The 17,500-nt window shown below is 44.2% G+C and overlaps 1 protein-coding gene and 2 non-coding genes across 3 annotated transcripts in view; 2 read left to right on the forward strand and 1 right to left on the reverse strand.

The window, feature by feature from the left end:
• The first annotated feature begins 4,659 nt into the window (after positions 1–4,659).
• On the forward strand, positions 4,660–9,660 carry LOC111419804 (uncharacterized). Its single transcript, XM_071201237.1, has one exon. It carries the CDS (start codon positions 4,660–4,662, stop codon positions 9,658–9,660), a length of 5,001 nt encoding a protein of 1,666 aa, XP_071057338.1.
• Positions 9,661–13,351: 3,691 nt separating this feature from the next.
• Positions 13,352–13,470, reverse strand: LOC139432550 (5S ribosomal RNA). The gene has a single exon (XR_011642296.1). It is a non-coding gene; the product is annotated as a 5S ribosomal RNA (ribosomal RNA).
• A 3,704-nt stretch (positions 13,471–17,174) lies between these two features.
• The window catches only part of LOC139432548 (small subunit ribosomal RNA), a 1,927-nt gene continuing 1,601 nt past the window's right edge, over positions 17,175–17,500 (forward strand). The window contains exon 1 of the ribosomal RNA XR_011642295.1: positions 17,175–17,500. This exon is cut by the window's right edge and continues 1,601 nt beyond it. This is a non-coding gene — a ribosomal RNA (small subunit ribosomal RNA).

Here is a 17,500-nt window from a genome sequence, read left to right on the forward strand (position 1 = left end):
GGCTCGCGAATGCGCATCGGAAGGGCGCATGCGCAACGAAAATTTCGAAAGTCGGTTTTTCCCGATGAAAAAAAACGGTCAAGGAAATTTCTCGCGCATGCGCGAATACTGCCATCGGATAGCCCGCGCCGAGGCCTACTTCGCGGTACCAGGCGATTTTTTTTTCACCGGTTGGGTTGCGAGTATTTTCGATCGACGGTTATGACGCGATAAAATTTTATCGACGACACCTATCGCGGAACGGACGTCACCGTCGTAAGCGCCGCGTCGGCCCGCGTCTTTCGAGACCGTCCGCGGGCCTCTACGTCGAACGGTCGCGAGCCTCTGTCGTTTTATCCGCTCGAAAAAGTCAAATTTTGGAAACCTTCGACTTTGGAAGTGCAGAGCTCGGAAACGGAAAATTCCACGGAAATAAAAATATGCCTATGGACATCATGGGTCCTTTGGCTATCCGTCGGTGTGCCCCGTTCCCCGATCGGCCCGGTAGATTCCGAGATCATTCAAACCACGGAAAAAGTGCGTCGCCAAAACTTCGAAAGCGCATAACTTTCGATCGGCGACTTCAAATTTTATTCTGACCGTTACGTGGCGATCCGGAGGTCCTTCCGCGCGCGTTGGAACCCAAAAAAAAATTTTTCGATTTTTTTTTTTTTTTTTTTTTTCCAAAAAATTTCTGCGCATGCGCGGGCCTGTTTACCGATTTCCTGTTCCCACTGCATCGTAGGAACGTGGAGAAAAGATTTTTTTCGCTTACCAAATTTCCTTTCTGCGAATTCTTGGATTGATTGTCTAAACCCACTAACGGAGAACATGAGCTGGACAACAAAACGGCGGTGCTCCCAAACGGCGAGTCCGATCGCAAAACGGTTTGTCGCGCCGTACTCGGCTCGCGAATGCGCATCGGATGGGCGCATGCGCAACGAAAATTTCGAAAGTCGGTTTTTCCCGATGAAAAAAAACGGTAAAGGAAATTTCTCGCGCATGCGCGAATACGGCCATCGGATAGCCCGCGCCGAGGCCTACTTCGCGGTACCAGGCGATTTTTTTTTCACCGGTTGGGTTGCGAGTATTTTCGATCGACGGTTATGACGCGATAAAATTTTATCGACGACACCTATCGCGGAACGGACGTCACCGTCGTAACCGCCGCGTCGGCCCGCGTCTTTCGAGACCGTCCGCGGGCCTCTACGTCGAACGGTCGCGAGCCTCTGTCGTTTTATCCGCTCGAAAAAGTCAAATTTTGGAAACCTTCGACTTTGGAAGTGCAGAGCTCGGAAACGGAAAATTCCACGGAAATAAAAATATGCCTATGGACATCATGGGTCCTTTGGCTATCCGTCGGTGTGCCCCGTTCCCCGATCGGCCCGGTAGATTCCGAGATCATTCAAACCACGGAAAAAGTGCGTCGCCAAAACTTCGAAAGCGCATAACTTTCGATCGGCGACTTCAAATTTTATTCTGACCGTTACGTGGCGATCCGGAGGTCCTTCCGCGCGCGTTGGAACCCAAAAAAAAATTTTTCCATTTTTTTTTTTTTTTTAAGTTCCTACTATTCAGTGGGATTACGCATTTAACTATATTTGGTATCAATTATGGTCATTTTGACACACTTTTAATCAGTTGGGAATATTTAGACATACTTGGAACCAGTTGAGGACATTTGGACTCACATCCTACTACTCAATGGGAACGGTCCGCGCATGCGCAGATTTTTTTTTTTTTTTTTTTTTGCAGAAACTGCATGCCAATGGCTCGATTGAGAACATTTGGACAGACTTGAAGTCAGTTGGAAACATTTGGACAGACGCGAAATTTGTTGAGGACAATTAAACACGTTTAGAAATATTTCGGGACACTTGGACATACGCTGATGCAGTTGGAGACAATTAGACATACTTTGAAGCAGTTGAAGACGTTTGGACATATTTAGTCAGTTGGGAACACTTTTATACATTTCGAATCAGCTGGGGTCATGGTTACACACCTGAAAGCTGTAGGGAACTTTTAGACACATTTGGAAACATTTCGGGACATTTGGACACACATTGAGGCAGTTGGAGACATTTGGACATACTTGGAATTAGTTGAGGACATTTGGCCACACATTTAGACACATTTGGAATCACTTGGGAACACTTTGAAACATTTCGAATCAGCTCGGGACATTTTGATATACTTGGAATCTGTTGGGAACATTTACACCATTTGGTATTACTTCGGGACATTTGGCCACACGTTGAAGCAGTTTGAGACATTTAGACACACTTGGGGGAAGTTGGACACATTTGGACACACTTGAAATTTGTTGAGTTGATTTGGACACATATTTAGACACACCTGGAATGAGTTGAGTATATTTAGACACACCTGGAATCAGTTGCGGACATTACATTAATAGTAATATTTCATTTGGAAATATTTCGATACATTTGGACACACGTTGAAGCAGTTGGAAACATTTAGACATACTTGGAATCAGTTGAGGACATTTGGCCACACATTTAGACACATTTGGAATCACTTGGGAACACTTTGAAACATTTCGAATCAGCTCGGGACATTTTGATATACTTGGAATCTGTTGGGAACATTTAGACCATTTGGTATTACTTCGGGACATTTGGCCACACGTTGAAGCAGTTTGAGACATTTAGACACACTTGGGGGAAGTTGGACACATTTGGACACACTTGAAATTTGTTGAGTTGATTTGGACACATATTTAGACACACCTGGAATGAGTTGAGTGTATTTAGACACACCTGGAATCAGTTGGGGACATTATATTAATAGCAATATTTCATTTGGAAATATTTCGAGACATTTGGACACACGTTGAAGCAGTTGGAAACATTTAGACATACTTAGAATCAACTGAGGATATTTGGACACTCATTTAGACACATTTGGAATCACTTGGGGACACTTTGAAACATTTCGAATCAGCGCGGGACATTCTGACATACTTGGAATCTCTTCGGAACATTAAGACCGTTTAGTATTGCTACGAGACATTTGGCCACACGTTGAAGCAGTTGGAGACGTTTAGACACACTTGGAATCAGTTGAGGACACTTGGACATACTTGGGGGAAGTTGTACACATTTGGACACACTTAAAGTCTGTTGGGTTAATTTAGACACATATTTAGACACATCTGGAATGAGTTGGGTATATTTGGGCACACCTGGAATTAGTTGGAGACATTATATTAATAACAATATTTCATTTGGAAATATTTCGGGACATTTGGACACACGTTGAAGCAGTTGGAAACATTTAGACATACCTAGAATCAATTGAGGACATTTGGACACACATTTAGACACATTTGGAATTACTTCAGGACATTTGGACACACGTTGAAGCAGTTGAAAACATTTAGACACACTTGGATTCAGTTGGGGTTATTTAGATACCTTTAGAACCAGTTGGGGCCATTTAGACACATATTTTGATACACTTCGAAGAGTTGGAGGGCGTTTGGACACACTTACAGTAAGTTGGGGACATTTGGACACACTTAAAATCAGTTCGGTTAATTTAGACACACATTTAGATACACCTGAAATTAGTTGGATACATTTAGGCACATTTGAAATCGGTTGGGGTCATTTAGACATGCAGTTAAAACCAATTGGAATCAGTTCATAACATTGGGCATACTTGGAGTCAGTTGGAGGCATTTGGTCATATTTTGAATCAGTTTAGATCATTTGGACACACGTAGAACCAGTTAGGAAAATTTTGACAAAAAATGAATTAGTTGAACACGTTTAGACACGTTTGAATTCAATTGTTATGTTAAATTATCATTTAAGATTTCAATTAACAATTAATAATAAATATAATATAATATTTATTTATAATATTAATATTTAAAATATTTTATTTTATTTTGTAAAATAAATTTTATTTAACTCATTTATTTTATTTTCGTATTTTCGTGAGAAAGTTATAATTCAAACTTTCTCACGAAAATACGTTAACAAACAACAGGTGTTTGCAATATGTATCGGATTAAAGTGGTTTGAACCGGTTTTAAGACGCTTGAACCAGAGTAAAAGGCGGCAACGCTCTTCGTTTGGTCGCAGTTCGTCGAGTTTATCGAGACGGAGTACACCTTATTTAATTTTTGCTTTAATATTCTGATCAGTTCGGATATTGGTAAAAGTTAGAATCCCTGCAATTTTCATTGCAAAAAAGTGCATAAAAGTGTTTTTAGTGATAATTAATTTGTATGTTAATAGTTTTTTTTTTTTAGTTTTTAAGTGTTTTAGCGGTGTGGCAGTATCAAGTTTTCCATAAAGGTTTATTCTACTGATTGGGTAAGTGGAATAATTTATTTAATTTTTTTATCTTTCTTATTGTAAAGAATAAGATTTTGATTTCTTACATTTAATTTGTAATAATTTAATTCATTTTTGCGTTTTACTTTCACTTTCGATTTTTGTTTATTTCGTTTGTTTAAGTTTAGAAAAATTAATTGTTAATTTTTTTTAATAATATTTGTTTAATTCATTTTGTATTTCAACTTTAACTCAGTTTTTAGGTTTTTGTAAGTTTTATATTTAAATTTAGGTAATTTTTTTTATTATTAATAAACATTAAATTTAATTTAAATTAAATTAAATAGTGCTAAATAAAAATCGCGATAAAATGGTTCGGTCGAAAGCTAAATTGTCGAGTAGTGGAAAATATAGTTCGCAAGCGACGAGGAGGTCGCAGAGAAATATTAATACGGCGAACAGAGAAATTTTATCGCCAAAAAGCGAAGCAGCGTTACGGCGACCCGTTGTCGTTTTGGAGCGGTTAGAGGTGAACGTACCGGTAAATCCTGAGGGCCGTGCAAGGGCGGAAGAAGCTACTGTAACAACGATGGAACCTGTGCCGGGACCGTCGTCGGCCGTGGTAGTACCCCGTTTAGGTGAGGGCGAGATAGAGGAATGCGAAATTTCTCAGCCGGGCCAGCAAACAAAAGCGGAATCACGCAGACCGTACGTGATGATCTCTCAGAGGAGCCGCGCGCAAGCAGATTTTGCCATAGCGGGACCGTCCGGATTGCAAGCTCGTCCCGCATTAAGAATTGTAAGGGAAGAGGAAGAAGAAGAGGAGGAAGAGGAATTACGAAGAGCGGAAGTGAGCGCGCGAGCGTCGCAACCCTCCACGAGAATTCGTCGATCGAGAAGATCACCGATTGTGATGCAACCGTCAAGACAACCGCAAGCCGGTAGAAGACGTCACGCGGAGATTCCGCACAAAGTGACGTATAGAAAGGCGCTTACGTTGAACGAGTCCGTCGAGACGGCTGTCGCGCTGTATAATATCGGCGTTTTGGACGATGTTTGTAGACACTGCAACGCGAAATATTTTACCAAAGAAATTACAACCAGATCCCAGAGGAGAATGTTATGCTGTAAAGATGGAGACGTACGCTTGCCGGAGTTACGTCGTTGCCCGGAGGAAATCAGAAGATTATTGGTTGAGAGAGACGCGATGGGTAGGAATTATAGGGAAAACATTAGAGCTATTAACGGCCTGTTTGCGATGGCATCTTTTACCGCCTCGATACCGGACGGCGTGAACGTTGGGCAAGGAGCGTGGTCCTTTACAATATGCGGGCAAATATACCATTTTGCAAATCCAATTCCCGACGCGGAAGATTTCGCAAATCCGAGGGGGAATCAATATTATTTTATCGATGCCGATGACGCGATCGAACGGCGTATGCAAAAAATTGGAGATAGAGTTGTGCGAGAGGTCGTCGACATTATCGAAAATACGTTACGTCGCGACAACGTGTGGGTATCGTCGTACAGGACCGTCAAAGAAGTTTTAGAAGAAAGACGAAGAGTTGAAGGCGTTGACGTAGAAAACGTAGTGGTGGGTTTTAAAAAAAATATACGCGACGACTTGAGAACTCACAATTTACCGGAGAGTCGCAGTGACGTGGCGGCCGTATTTGTCGGAAATGAGCCGCCGTTCGACGTAGATTTAAAAATATATCCGAAGAGTAGAAACGCACAACACGAATTAAAAAATTTGAATAAATTAGCCGATCCGATGGTATATCCGTTGCTTTTTCCGTACGGAGAGTACGGTTGCGACGTAACGCTACGGCATCAACTGAATACGGCGAAGAACGTTACCATAAGGGAGTTTTACAAGTATAGGTTGCAGTGTCGGGAAGAATTTTCAATTTTGCATAATTCGGGAAAACTGTTTCAACAATATATCGTTGACGCGTGGGTCAGAGCTGAAGCAAGCGAATTATGGTATTTGAAGCAAAATCAAGAAAGATTTAGACTCGTGTCGGCCGATGTAGTTCGACGACGTTTGGAAGACCAATGTAGAGGTACAGATACCAGAATTGGCAAAATATGGGTGTTACCCACATCGCATACGGGATCTATAAGATACAAGAATCGAAAATACTTGGAAGCGTTAGCTATGGTAGCCAGACACGGTAAGCCCGACCTCTTTATTACAATGACCTGTAATCCGAAATGGGATGAAATTCAAAACAATCTTGAATACGCCCAAAAGTACGAGCACCGCCCGGACTTGGTTGCGAGGGTGTTTAAAACGAAATTAAACGAATTCATCGACGACATCGTCAATAAGCAACTTTATGGAGTCGTGCTCAATTACATGTACACAATCGAATTTCAAAAACGCGGTTTACCGCACGCCCACATTTTAGTTACGATGAGGCCCGAAGATAAATTTGAAGATGTCGAAAGTATAGATAAATTAATATCTGCCCGTTTGCCGGACGAAAACGAAGAGCCCGTATTACATCGAATAGTCGCCGACTGTTATATACACCGTCCGTGCGGCCAAAACAATCCGGGCGCGTCGTGCATGCGCGACGGAGCGTGCACGAAGAGATATCCGAAGGATTTTTGCGAAGAAACGATATTGCACGTGGGTCATATACAACAGCCGCAATACAGGAGACCGTACGACGGTCGATCGATCCAAATGGGAGATGTGGTAATCGATAATAGAAGCGTCGTTCCTTACAGCAGGTACGCTGCGATGAAATATAAGTGCCACATAAACTTCGAGATATGCGGATCGTTGGCCTCTGTAAAATATTTGCATAAGTACGTGCATAAAGGACCGGATTGTATTACAATAGAATCGCGCAACGAAAGGAACGTCTTGGAATGGAACGAAATCGACCGATATTTAGAATGTCGCTACGTTAGTTCGATGGAAGCGGTTTGGCGTTTGTTTGAATTTAAATTAAACGATAAATCCCATAGCGTCGTTGTACTTGCCGTACACATGCCAAACGAACAAACGTTCATCGTAGACGACGATGCGGAAAATGCCGATTTTGAAGCGGCCCTTAGAAAACCCACAAAGTTAATGGCATATTTTCGATTGAATCAGATCGATCCGGACGCGAGAGACCTTAAATATCCGGAGATACCCGAACACTACGTGTGGGAGGATCGCGACGGCAGTTGGAGAAGAAGAAGTAAACGCTGTAAAGTCATCGGCGTGATGATGGAGGTGAGTCCCACGGATATGGAAAAATTTTATCTTCGAATGCTATTGGCGCACGTAGCGGGTGCCACGTCGTTTGAAGCGTTAAGAACCGTCAACGAAACGGTATGCGAAACATTTCAAGAAGCCTGCCGGAGAATGGGACTTTTGGAACGCGTCGATGAGTACGATCGCTGCATGATCGAAGCGGCGAATAACGCTCCTCCGAAACGTCTTAGGCGCCTATTTGCTCTTATTTGTTTGGTTGCCGTAGATAATGCCGCGTTAGAATTAAATCAACTATGGTTGAATCACCGAATGGCGTTAATGGATGATTTTCTTTACGCCGGTAACGACGAAAGCTTAGCGGAAGCTAAAGCGTTGAGAGAAATCGAAGAGCAACTACTGCGAAACGGGAAAACGCTGCAGGCGATAGGATTACCGTCGGTGGACGAGGAAGCATTACGAAACGCGAGAAGAACGGCGGATGAAGATGTTGCAGGAGAAGAGGAACAACAAGAAGAAATCAGAAGGTCCTTAAACGGTGATCAATTGCGGGTATTCGACGAAGTGACGCAGGAAATCGAATTTAATATGGTAGGATTACGGACCGGACGCAATTTATTTTACGTAGACGGGCCTGGAGGCACGGGAAAAACGTTCCTGTATAATACTCTGTTGAAGTACGTGTTGCGTCGATACAGAAAGAGTGTCATCGCGGTAGCGTGGACCGGTATAGCGGCCGTACTGTTAGAAAATGGAAAAACCGTGCACAGAGCGTTTAAATTACCATTACAATTAAACGAAGATTCCGTGTCAGGATTTGCCGTCGATAGTCCCGAATCCGCTTTTATTAGAGACGACGTGCAGTTGATTGTTTGGGACGAGGCGCCGATGTCGCCCATCTTCGCGTTGCACGCCGTCGATAGATATTTAAAAGATGTTATGCGGTCGGATCGTCCGATGGGAGGAAAGGTATGCGTCTTCGGTGGAGATTTTCGTCAAGTTTTGCCCGTTATTCCGCGAGCGAGAAATGCCGAGATTTTAGCGCAATCGCTAATAAACAGTTATTTATGGAATAAAATGCGTCACATGAAATTAACGGTCAACATGAGAGTGTTGCCGGATCAGATAGAGTTTCGTGAATGGTTATTAAAACTTGGAGAAAATAAATTACCGCACATAAATATGCCGGGATCCGTCGGCGCCCCGGACGATTTGGTAGAGATACCCAGACGGTGTTTAACGGCTAATTTAGAATTATTATTGCGCAAAATATTCGGACAAGACCTCCTCGACGAAGACTTATCCAACAGAGCCGTCTTATGTCCGACCAACGATTCGGTTCACGAAGTGAACGAGAAGATTTTGGATTCGATAGTTGGCGAATCGAAAACCTATTATAGCGTAGACGAATATCACGCCGAACCGGGTGACGAATTTCACGTGCCGTTGGATTATTTAAATTCGGTTAAGTCGTCGTCGTTGCCGCCGCACGAATTGCGCGTTAAAGCGGGAGTGGTCGTTATGTTACTAAGGAATTTGGATTTGGAGGGCGGTCTCTGCAACGGCACCAGATTGAAAGTTTTGAGGATGTTCGATCATCAATTGGAATTGGAGATTTTAACCGGGGCCTGTAGAAACGACATCGTGAGAATCCCGAAGGTTAAAGTGCAAGTGAAAGATTCGACGTTACCGAGGCCTATGACGCGATTCCAATTTCCGGTTCGTCTTGCGTTCGCAATGACGATAAATAAAGCGCAAGGACAAACGTTTTCGAAAGTCGGCGTTTATTTGAAAGAGCCCTGCTTCGCGCACGGGCAGCTGTACGTCGCATGCTCGAGGGTCGGTCGATACGACGATTTATATTTTCACATCGAAAACGGCGTTAAACAAGGGGCGTTTAAATACCGAAACGGGAGGAAATTTACGAGAAACGTAGTATTCCAGGCGGCGGTAACGTCTAGCAGATGCATGGCGATGAACCGCACGGCGAACGTCGATTTGTATACCGAGCGCGACGTCGAAGAGGCTATCGCCGCTGCCGAGAGGATCGAAAACGACGACGAAGAACGACGACAGCGACTTCAACAACAAATAGAATCGGACGTGGAAGAACTATCCAGCAGCGTAAGCGAAATGAGCGTAGAAGACACCGAGTGAAAATACAACTACAATTTATTAGATAATTAAGTTTTGCATCAGCGATACGCTTGAGCGTGTTGATGTAGACAAGGGGTTTTTAGTGGGTAAACTGCGATGGCAGGAGTCCCACACTACCGTAACGCGATCGAGCTAAGCGAACGGTGCCAATAAATGGTTTTCCCCTACCTAAAAAAAAAAAAAAAAAAAAAAAAAAAAATACATTTCAGGTAAGTATTTTTGCGAGTTATTGCAGTTCTAGACGTACTTGGAATCAGTTAGGGTCCTTTGAGATCATATTTAGACATATTTGGCATCTATTGTGGACATTTGGACACACTTGGAGTAAGTTCGGTCCGTCGGATTAATTTATATTTTTAAATATAACAACCTCATCTATACTTCGTCCGATAAATTTCAATTTTGAAAATATGACAGTGCCGTCTACGGGTCATCAGACAAACCACCTTCTTTTCAATTTCACCACATTTCACCAGATGGCCCACACGATTTAAAATTTTCGCGTGCGCCATCTATCGCTTATAAGGCGAACCTCCCGTTTTAATTTCACCACACACCACCAGATGGCGTCACATGAATTTTGAAATTTTTAATTTTTTTTTATTGTCATCTATCGGTCATGATGCAAACCCCACCTTTTTAATTTCACGACACTCCACCAGATGGCGACACAACATTTAAAACTTTCGCGCGCGCCGTCTATCGGTCATCAGACAATCCCCTCCTTTTTAATTTCACCACACTCCATCAGATGGCTCCACACGATTTAAAATTTTCACCAGATGGCGTAACATGAACTTTTAAATTTTCGAATTTTTATTTCTCGCTTTAGACACACTCAAGGATCTCCCGTCCTCAAAGATCCGTACGTTCGGTGATCCAATTTGCAAACTGGGTACGCTCAAGGATCTCCCGTCCTCAAGGATCCGTACTCCCGGCGATCCAATTCGCAGACTGGGTACACTCAAGTATCTCCCGTCCTCAAGGATCCGTACTCTCGGCGATCCAATTCGCAGGCTGGGTACACTCAAGTATCTCCCGTCCTCAAGGATCCGTACTCTCGGCGATCCAATTCGCAGGCTGGGTACACTCAGGGATCCCCCGTCCTCAAGGATCCGTACTCTCGGCGATCCAATTCGCAGGCTGGTTCACCCACTTATAGGGAACGTGAGCTGGGTTTAGACCGTCGTGAGACAGGTTAGTTTTACCCTACTGATGACCGGTCGTTGCGATAGTAATCCTGCTCAGTACGAGAGGAACCGCAGGTTCGGACATTTGGTTCACGCACTCGCTCGAGCGGGCGGTGGTGCGAAGCTACCATCCGTGGGATTATGCCTGAACGCCTCTAAGGCCGTATCCTTTCTAGTCAAAGGTGGCAACGATACCCTTAGGAGTTCCGAGAGTCGAAAGGCTCAATAAAATGTTACTCTATTAGGCGATCGACGTTCGCGTCGGTCGTCGCACGAGCCCCTATTTGCCGTATGCGGCGATAGACGAGCGGCGGGATCTCTTCGTTACGTCTCGTCTGCCGCTAACGGTCGAACATGGGTACCTTACAGTTCGATGTCGGAACTTGGAATTGTCTGTAGACGACTTACGTACCTGGCGGGGTGTTGTACTCGGTAGAGCAGTTACCACGCTGCGATCTGTTGAGACTCAGCCCTTTGCTTGGGGATTCGTCTTGTCGGTTAGACGAGGTCCTCAGTCGCGTACGGACGGCGGCCAGTTCTCTTTCGTACGTTTCTATTTATTTTTTTTTTTTTTTATTTAAAAAAATAATAACACAAGGAAACGTCGAGAGGGACTGTGACCGACCGACCGACCGACCGAACGAACGAACGACTATTAATAATAGTACGACAAAAATACTACGAACGCATAAGAGCGCACGTTCTACACTATACGTTCAAATATTTAATTAAAGAATATTCGACGTTATAGATGTAGTAACGTGCCTCTTTTTTTTTTTTGTCAAAAATAATTAAAGTTATAGCCGGGCGGTTACACAACCTTGTTTGTGGACGTTCGTTCGACCATATCTACTATCCCTCTGAATAGTACCTACTTTAACAGTTCGATTTTGAAACTTGAAATTGTGTCCGTAGAGACGGCTTTCTATACGTACCTGGCGAGGTTGGGTTGTGAGGCTATTGAGACTCGGCCCTTCGCTTGGGGATTCGTCTTGTCGGTTAGACGAGGTCCTCAGTCGCGTACGGGCGGACGGCTTACGGCGGTTCTCTTTCGTACGTTTATATTTATTTATTATTTTTCTTTAATGAAAAATAATACAAGAAAACGTAACGTCGTCGTCTCGAGAGGGACAGTGGGCGACCGACCGACCGACCAACCTTAAACATAATAAACGACAAAATTTGTATGAGAGAAGAGAGCTCGTGTGCTATGTGTACTATTATACGTTCAAGTTTCATTTCAATAAAAATATTCGAAGTATAGATAATGTATTAAGTTTATTGTCGAAAATAAATAAATATTAAAAGCCAGGTACTACTGCTATCGATGCGTTCTAACGACGAAACACGCTCAAGACGACCACTTCTACTATTGAAAGTAGAGGAAGAGTCGTTGGGGGGTTTCGTGTGAACGGTCGTTCGTTCGTTCGTTCGTTCGTTCGTTCGTCCGTCCCAAACGACGACGTCGACAGAGAGAAAGCCTTGCGCCCGAGAACGAGGCGAAAGGCCAATTTGAGACGCAAGGGTCGCGTATAGCATCCTTCTTAGTATAAAACCATTTCCCACTGAATAGTACGATCTTTAAAGTTTAAACTCGCGCGCGGCGGCCGGAGGACGTCCACCGACCATCGGAGGACGTCCTCCTCGCAAAATCGCGCGTATTTTATTTAATATAATTTTATCGTTACTCGGAACGGTGCCGTTGTTTCGTGTACGTGTTAGGCTGCTCTTGCTCGGACATTACCGCCGGGCGATAACCGATTTTACATTCCCACTGAATAGTAGGAACTTGGAAAAAAAAATTTTTTTTTCCTTTTTTTTGTCGTTTACTTTTTTTCTTTTCTGCGTTCTTCGATGATGGTTGATTTCGTCTCACGTTTGATACCTGGGTCGACCGTTCCTTCGTGACCTTTCCGTTGATTATGACTGGTATCTTTAGTATTCGTATTCTTACGATAGTTTCTGAATTTCGCCACGACTCCGTTTAGCATTTTGTTCTCTTGTTACTGGATATACTAACTAACAACGAATAATACGGTAGGAGATTTTATGTGAATTATATTTCTTTTATAGCATGTATTTACTATTTTCTTGTAATATTGTCCTGTAATTGATCTTTGTTGCGAAATAAAGTGAATTATTATTATTATTACTGTTGGTGATATTTTGGGATTTTGGGAACAACATGTATTTATTAAAATAAATATATTTTGATTTGTAATAAAATTTAAAAACAAAAACGGTATGTTAAATAATATTTTACCGCTACATATTTTATTTGGCCCTCTCCGTCCATAACAGCCTAAAACTAACAATATAAAATAATAAAATACATAAACAATCTCACGGAAAACAAACGAATTTACAACAAAGGTGTCGAATCGAAAGGTAATAAGCGAAAACGGTATAAGTAAGTAAAGTTATCCTTAAATTTACGATTGAAACGGTAAAAACTGCTATTATATTTATGTTATAAATTATCGAAAGAAATAACACAAAAAAGGCAACGGCACGCGGTGTTCCCAAGCGGTCACCCATCCAAGTACTAACCGCGCCCGACATTGCTTAACTTCGGTGATCGGACGAGAACCGGTACGTTCAATGTGGTATGGCCGTTGCCTATAGTTAATGCTTTACTGCGGCTTACGTTTGTCCGCAAGTCGAAGCAACTCACTGCAACGCAATGCACATCGAAAACCCGGTCCGACCGATGCACCGCACGTTCGTACCTGAGCAGCAATGCGTGGAACTGTGCGGCACATTTTAGACCCGCGGTGCAACTCATTGTACGTCACGACAAGTCGAAGCAGCGCACTGCTACGTAATGCACATCGATAACCCGGGCCGACCGATTGCAACGCACGTACGTACCCGAGTAACAATGCGTGGAACTGTGTCACACTGCGCGGTACATTGTCGACCTGCGCTGCAACTCAATGCACATCACGGCAAATCGAAGCGATGAGACGCCGGACCCGTTTCCCGTTCCCATACGAACTCGTACCATCGAGAAGTTGAACTATTTTAGAAATTAAATTTTTTTTTTTCTATTTCCCACTGAATAGTACCGACTTTCAATGCAGTCCGTCCGACCGCGTATCCCACTGAATAGTACAGACTTTTAATGCAGTCCGTCCGACCGCGTATCCCACTGAATAGTACAGACTTTCAATGCAGTCCGTCCGACCGCGTATCCCACTGAATAGTACAGACTTTCAATGCAGTCCGTCCGACCGCGTATCCCACTGAATAGTACAGACTTTCAATGCAGTCCGTCCGACCGCGTATCCCACTGAATAGTACAGACTTTCAATGCAGTCCGTCCGACCGCGTATCCCACTGAATAGTACAGACTTTTAATGCAGTCCGTCCGACCGCGTATCCCACTGAATAGTACAGACTTTTAATGCAGTCGCAGTCCGTCCGACCGCGTATCCCACTGAATAGTACAGACTTTCAATGCAGTCCGTCCGACCGCGTATCCCACTGAATAGTACAGACTTTCAATGCAGTCCGTCCGACCGCGTATCCCACTGAATAGTACAGACTTTTAATGCAGTCCGTCCGACCGCGTATCCCACTGAATAGTACAGACTTTTAATGCAGTCCGTCCGACCGCGTATCCCACTGAATAGTACAGACTTTCAATGCAGTCCGTCCGACCGCGTATCCCACTGAATAGTACAGACTTTTAATGCAGTCCGTCCGACCGCGTATCCCACTGAATAGTACAGACTTTCAATGCAGTCCGTCCGACCGCGTATCCCACTGAATAGTACAGACTTTTAATGCAGTCCGTCCGACCGCGTATCCCACTGAATAGTACAGACTTTCAATGCAGTCCGTCCGACCGCGTATCCCACTGAATAGTACAGACTTTTAATGCAGTCCGTCCGACCGCGTATCCCACTGAATAGTACAGACTTTTAATGCAGTCCGGCTAACAGTTTGCGCTGCAACTCATTGCACATCACTGCAAATCGAGGCAACTCACTGCAACGCAATGCTCATCGAGGAATCGGAACGACCGACCGATGCATCGCACGTTCGTACCCGAGCAGCAATGCGTGGAACTGCGTGGAACTGTGTCACACTGTGCGGCACATTGTCGACCTGCGTTGCAACTCAATGCACATCACGGCAAATCGAAGCGACGAGACTCCGGAGCCGTTTTCCGTTCGCATACGAACTCGTACCATCCAGAAGTTAAACTATTTTAGAAATTTAATTTTTTCTATTTCCCACTGAATAGTACCGACTTTCAATGCAATCCGGCTAACCGGGTATCAGTTCGACGTTAAAGTATTTTAGAAATTTAATTTTTTCATTTCCCACTGAATAGTACCGACTTTTAATGCAATCCGGCCAACCGCGTATCCCACTGAATAGTACCGACTTTTAATGCAATCCGGCTAACCGGGTATCCCACTGAATAGTACCGACATTTAATGCAGTCCGGCTAATTGTTTTATCAAAAGTAGGAAAAAATTTATTTATATCGCCCGTCGTAAAAGTTACATCCGCCGTTAAGGATTTTACGGGGCCCGACCGCTCTAGCGTGCGAGCGGGCGATGCAGCGCGCGCTCACAGCGCCCGAACCGAACGACATAACGACAGACCATGGTTCCGTGGTAACTATAGGAGGTCGGTCCGTCAGGATCGGTCTCCGCCGGCGAGATGCGATATGTACGTTCTAACGACCCGACGCGTTGCAATATGTGCTGAAGTGAGTGCTGTTAGGGTTTCGCTGCGTATTTTAGAGGTTTATTTTACGTTTTTCAACGGAAGTATAGAAGTGCAATTGTGTGTGCTGAATCCTCTAACCGTCGCTAGCGTTTCCCAGATTTTTGTGCAGGCGTTGGTCAGTTTTCTCCCGTCGTCGTTTCGAGTGCTAAAGTGAGTGCTGATATATACGGAACGGCGGCGTTAGAGGTCTTCTTTTAGAATTTGCTAAATGTACGTTCTAGCCGACCCGACACGTTGTATTAAGTGCTAATGTGAGTGCTGCTCGGGTTTCGTTGCGTTATTTTAGAGGTTTATTTTACGTTTTTCAACGGAAATATAGAAGTACAAACCTGTGTGTGCTGGGCCTCTCTAATCTTCGCAAGCGTTTCCCTGATTTGCGTCTTAGTCTCCCGTCGTCGTTTCGAGTGCTAAAGTGAGTGCTGATATATACGGAACGGCGGTGTCGAGGTCTATAGAAGTGCTGTGGTGAGCGCTGGTCCGCAAAACAACGGGGGAGAAAACGGGCGGTCGTTATTTATCTCTGGTTTTCGGAAGATTTACCTTTGATATACTAGTGCATTATTTTTATATCGGGACTCTTTTCTTCGATGACGACAGCTCGCTGTTATTAGAAGATGTTACAAGACCGCCGATGCATACGCCGCGCTAGAAAGTGACAGCTTGTCCGCGGGGCAGTCCGATCGCAATATGCGTCAGATGTCTCTTGTGCGGGTACGAATAAAAAGCGTTCAATCGCTGGTCGACTTTGTCGAAAAAAATCATGCAACGACTCCGAATATTTATCCGAGCGAAAGATTTATACGTCTCAAATTTTCCAAGACGCTTTCAATCTAGCGACGAATGTGTCCGAGAATGTGAAAGCTGTTTGCGGACGAAAGTAAAGTCCGATGAAATTGAATTTATTTGTTAAGAGGAGAAGCCGAGGCGGGTAAAAGGAGGAGAGGTTTTATCGTAGCGCCGGGTAACTAAATTTCGATTTAGGATCCTTGTGTCGCGGCGCTCAAATCCTCCGTCGAAGCTCTTTATCTTTCAAATACAATAAAATATAACACGTTTGGTCGGCCCGCGTTCGTCGCGGTCGGCTGTGTTTAGCGTCCGATAAACGGGCGACGAGCGAAAACTCTCTACATACACACGTGAACACGCCACCCCCGTCGTCCTGTACTGCGTGCGTAGGTTGGAGTTGTGTGTATGTTTTGCGTGGACGGTTAGTCGCAGTTTTTCAACGCTTGTTCGTCTGTTCGCGGAGATTCACGTTTTACGGGACGAAGCAACGACAAAATTATCGTCGTCGGTGGTTTTTGTGTTGTTTCGGCAGCAGGAAGCCAGCGGTCGCGGGTGGACAGTCTAGAGTTTTATTGTGCGTGTAGTACGTCGTTAGTAGTTCTTTAAGTTGAGCAGCGGCAAGCGTAGCCCTTCCTTCTTCCGACACTTTTAGTTGTGGTAGATTTGTGTTAAGAGGCGCGCGCTCCGGACTACCACTGCTACGCCCACCTCTACGACGCACCGTAGCGATCGCAACCGTCGTCGTTGTTCTTCTACCGTATTGTCGTGTTCTACGTTCGAACGGCTAACAGTTCCCTGGTTGATCCTGCCAGTAGTCATATGCTTGTCTCAAAGATTAAGCCATGCATGTCTCAGTACAAGCCAAATTAAGGTGAAACCGCGAAAGGCTCATTAAATCAGTTATGGTTCCTTAGATCGTACACACATTTACTTGGATAACTGTGGTAATTCTAGAGCTAATACATGCAAACAGAGCTCCGACCGGAGACGGAAGGAGCGCTTTTATTAGATCAAAACCAATCGGTGGCGGGTTAAACCGTCACCGTACACCTTGGTGACTCTGAATAACTTTTTGCTGATCGCACGGTCTCGCACCGGCGACGCATCTTTCAAATGTC

This window comes from Onthophagus taurus, unplaced genomic scaffold (assembly GCF_036711975.1).
Source record: "Onthophagus taurus isolate NC unplaced genomic scaffold, IU_Otau_3.0 ScKx7SY_26, whole genome shotgun sequence".
NCBI lineage: Eukaryota > Metazoa > Arthropoda > Insecta > Coleoptera > Scarabaeidae > Onthophagus > Onthophagus taurus.

What these genes read in the sequence shown, in the direction of transcription:
- LOC111419804 (XM_071201237.1), top strand. Translation starts at nt 4,660, where the DNA reads ATGGTTCGGTCGAAAGCTAAATTGTCGAGTAGTGGAAAATATAGTTCG.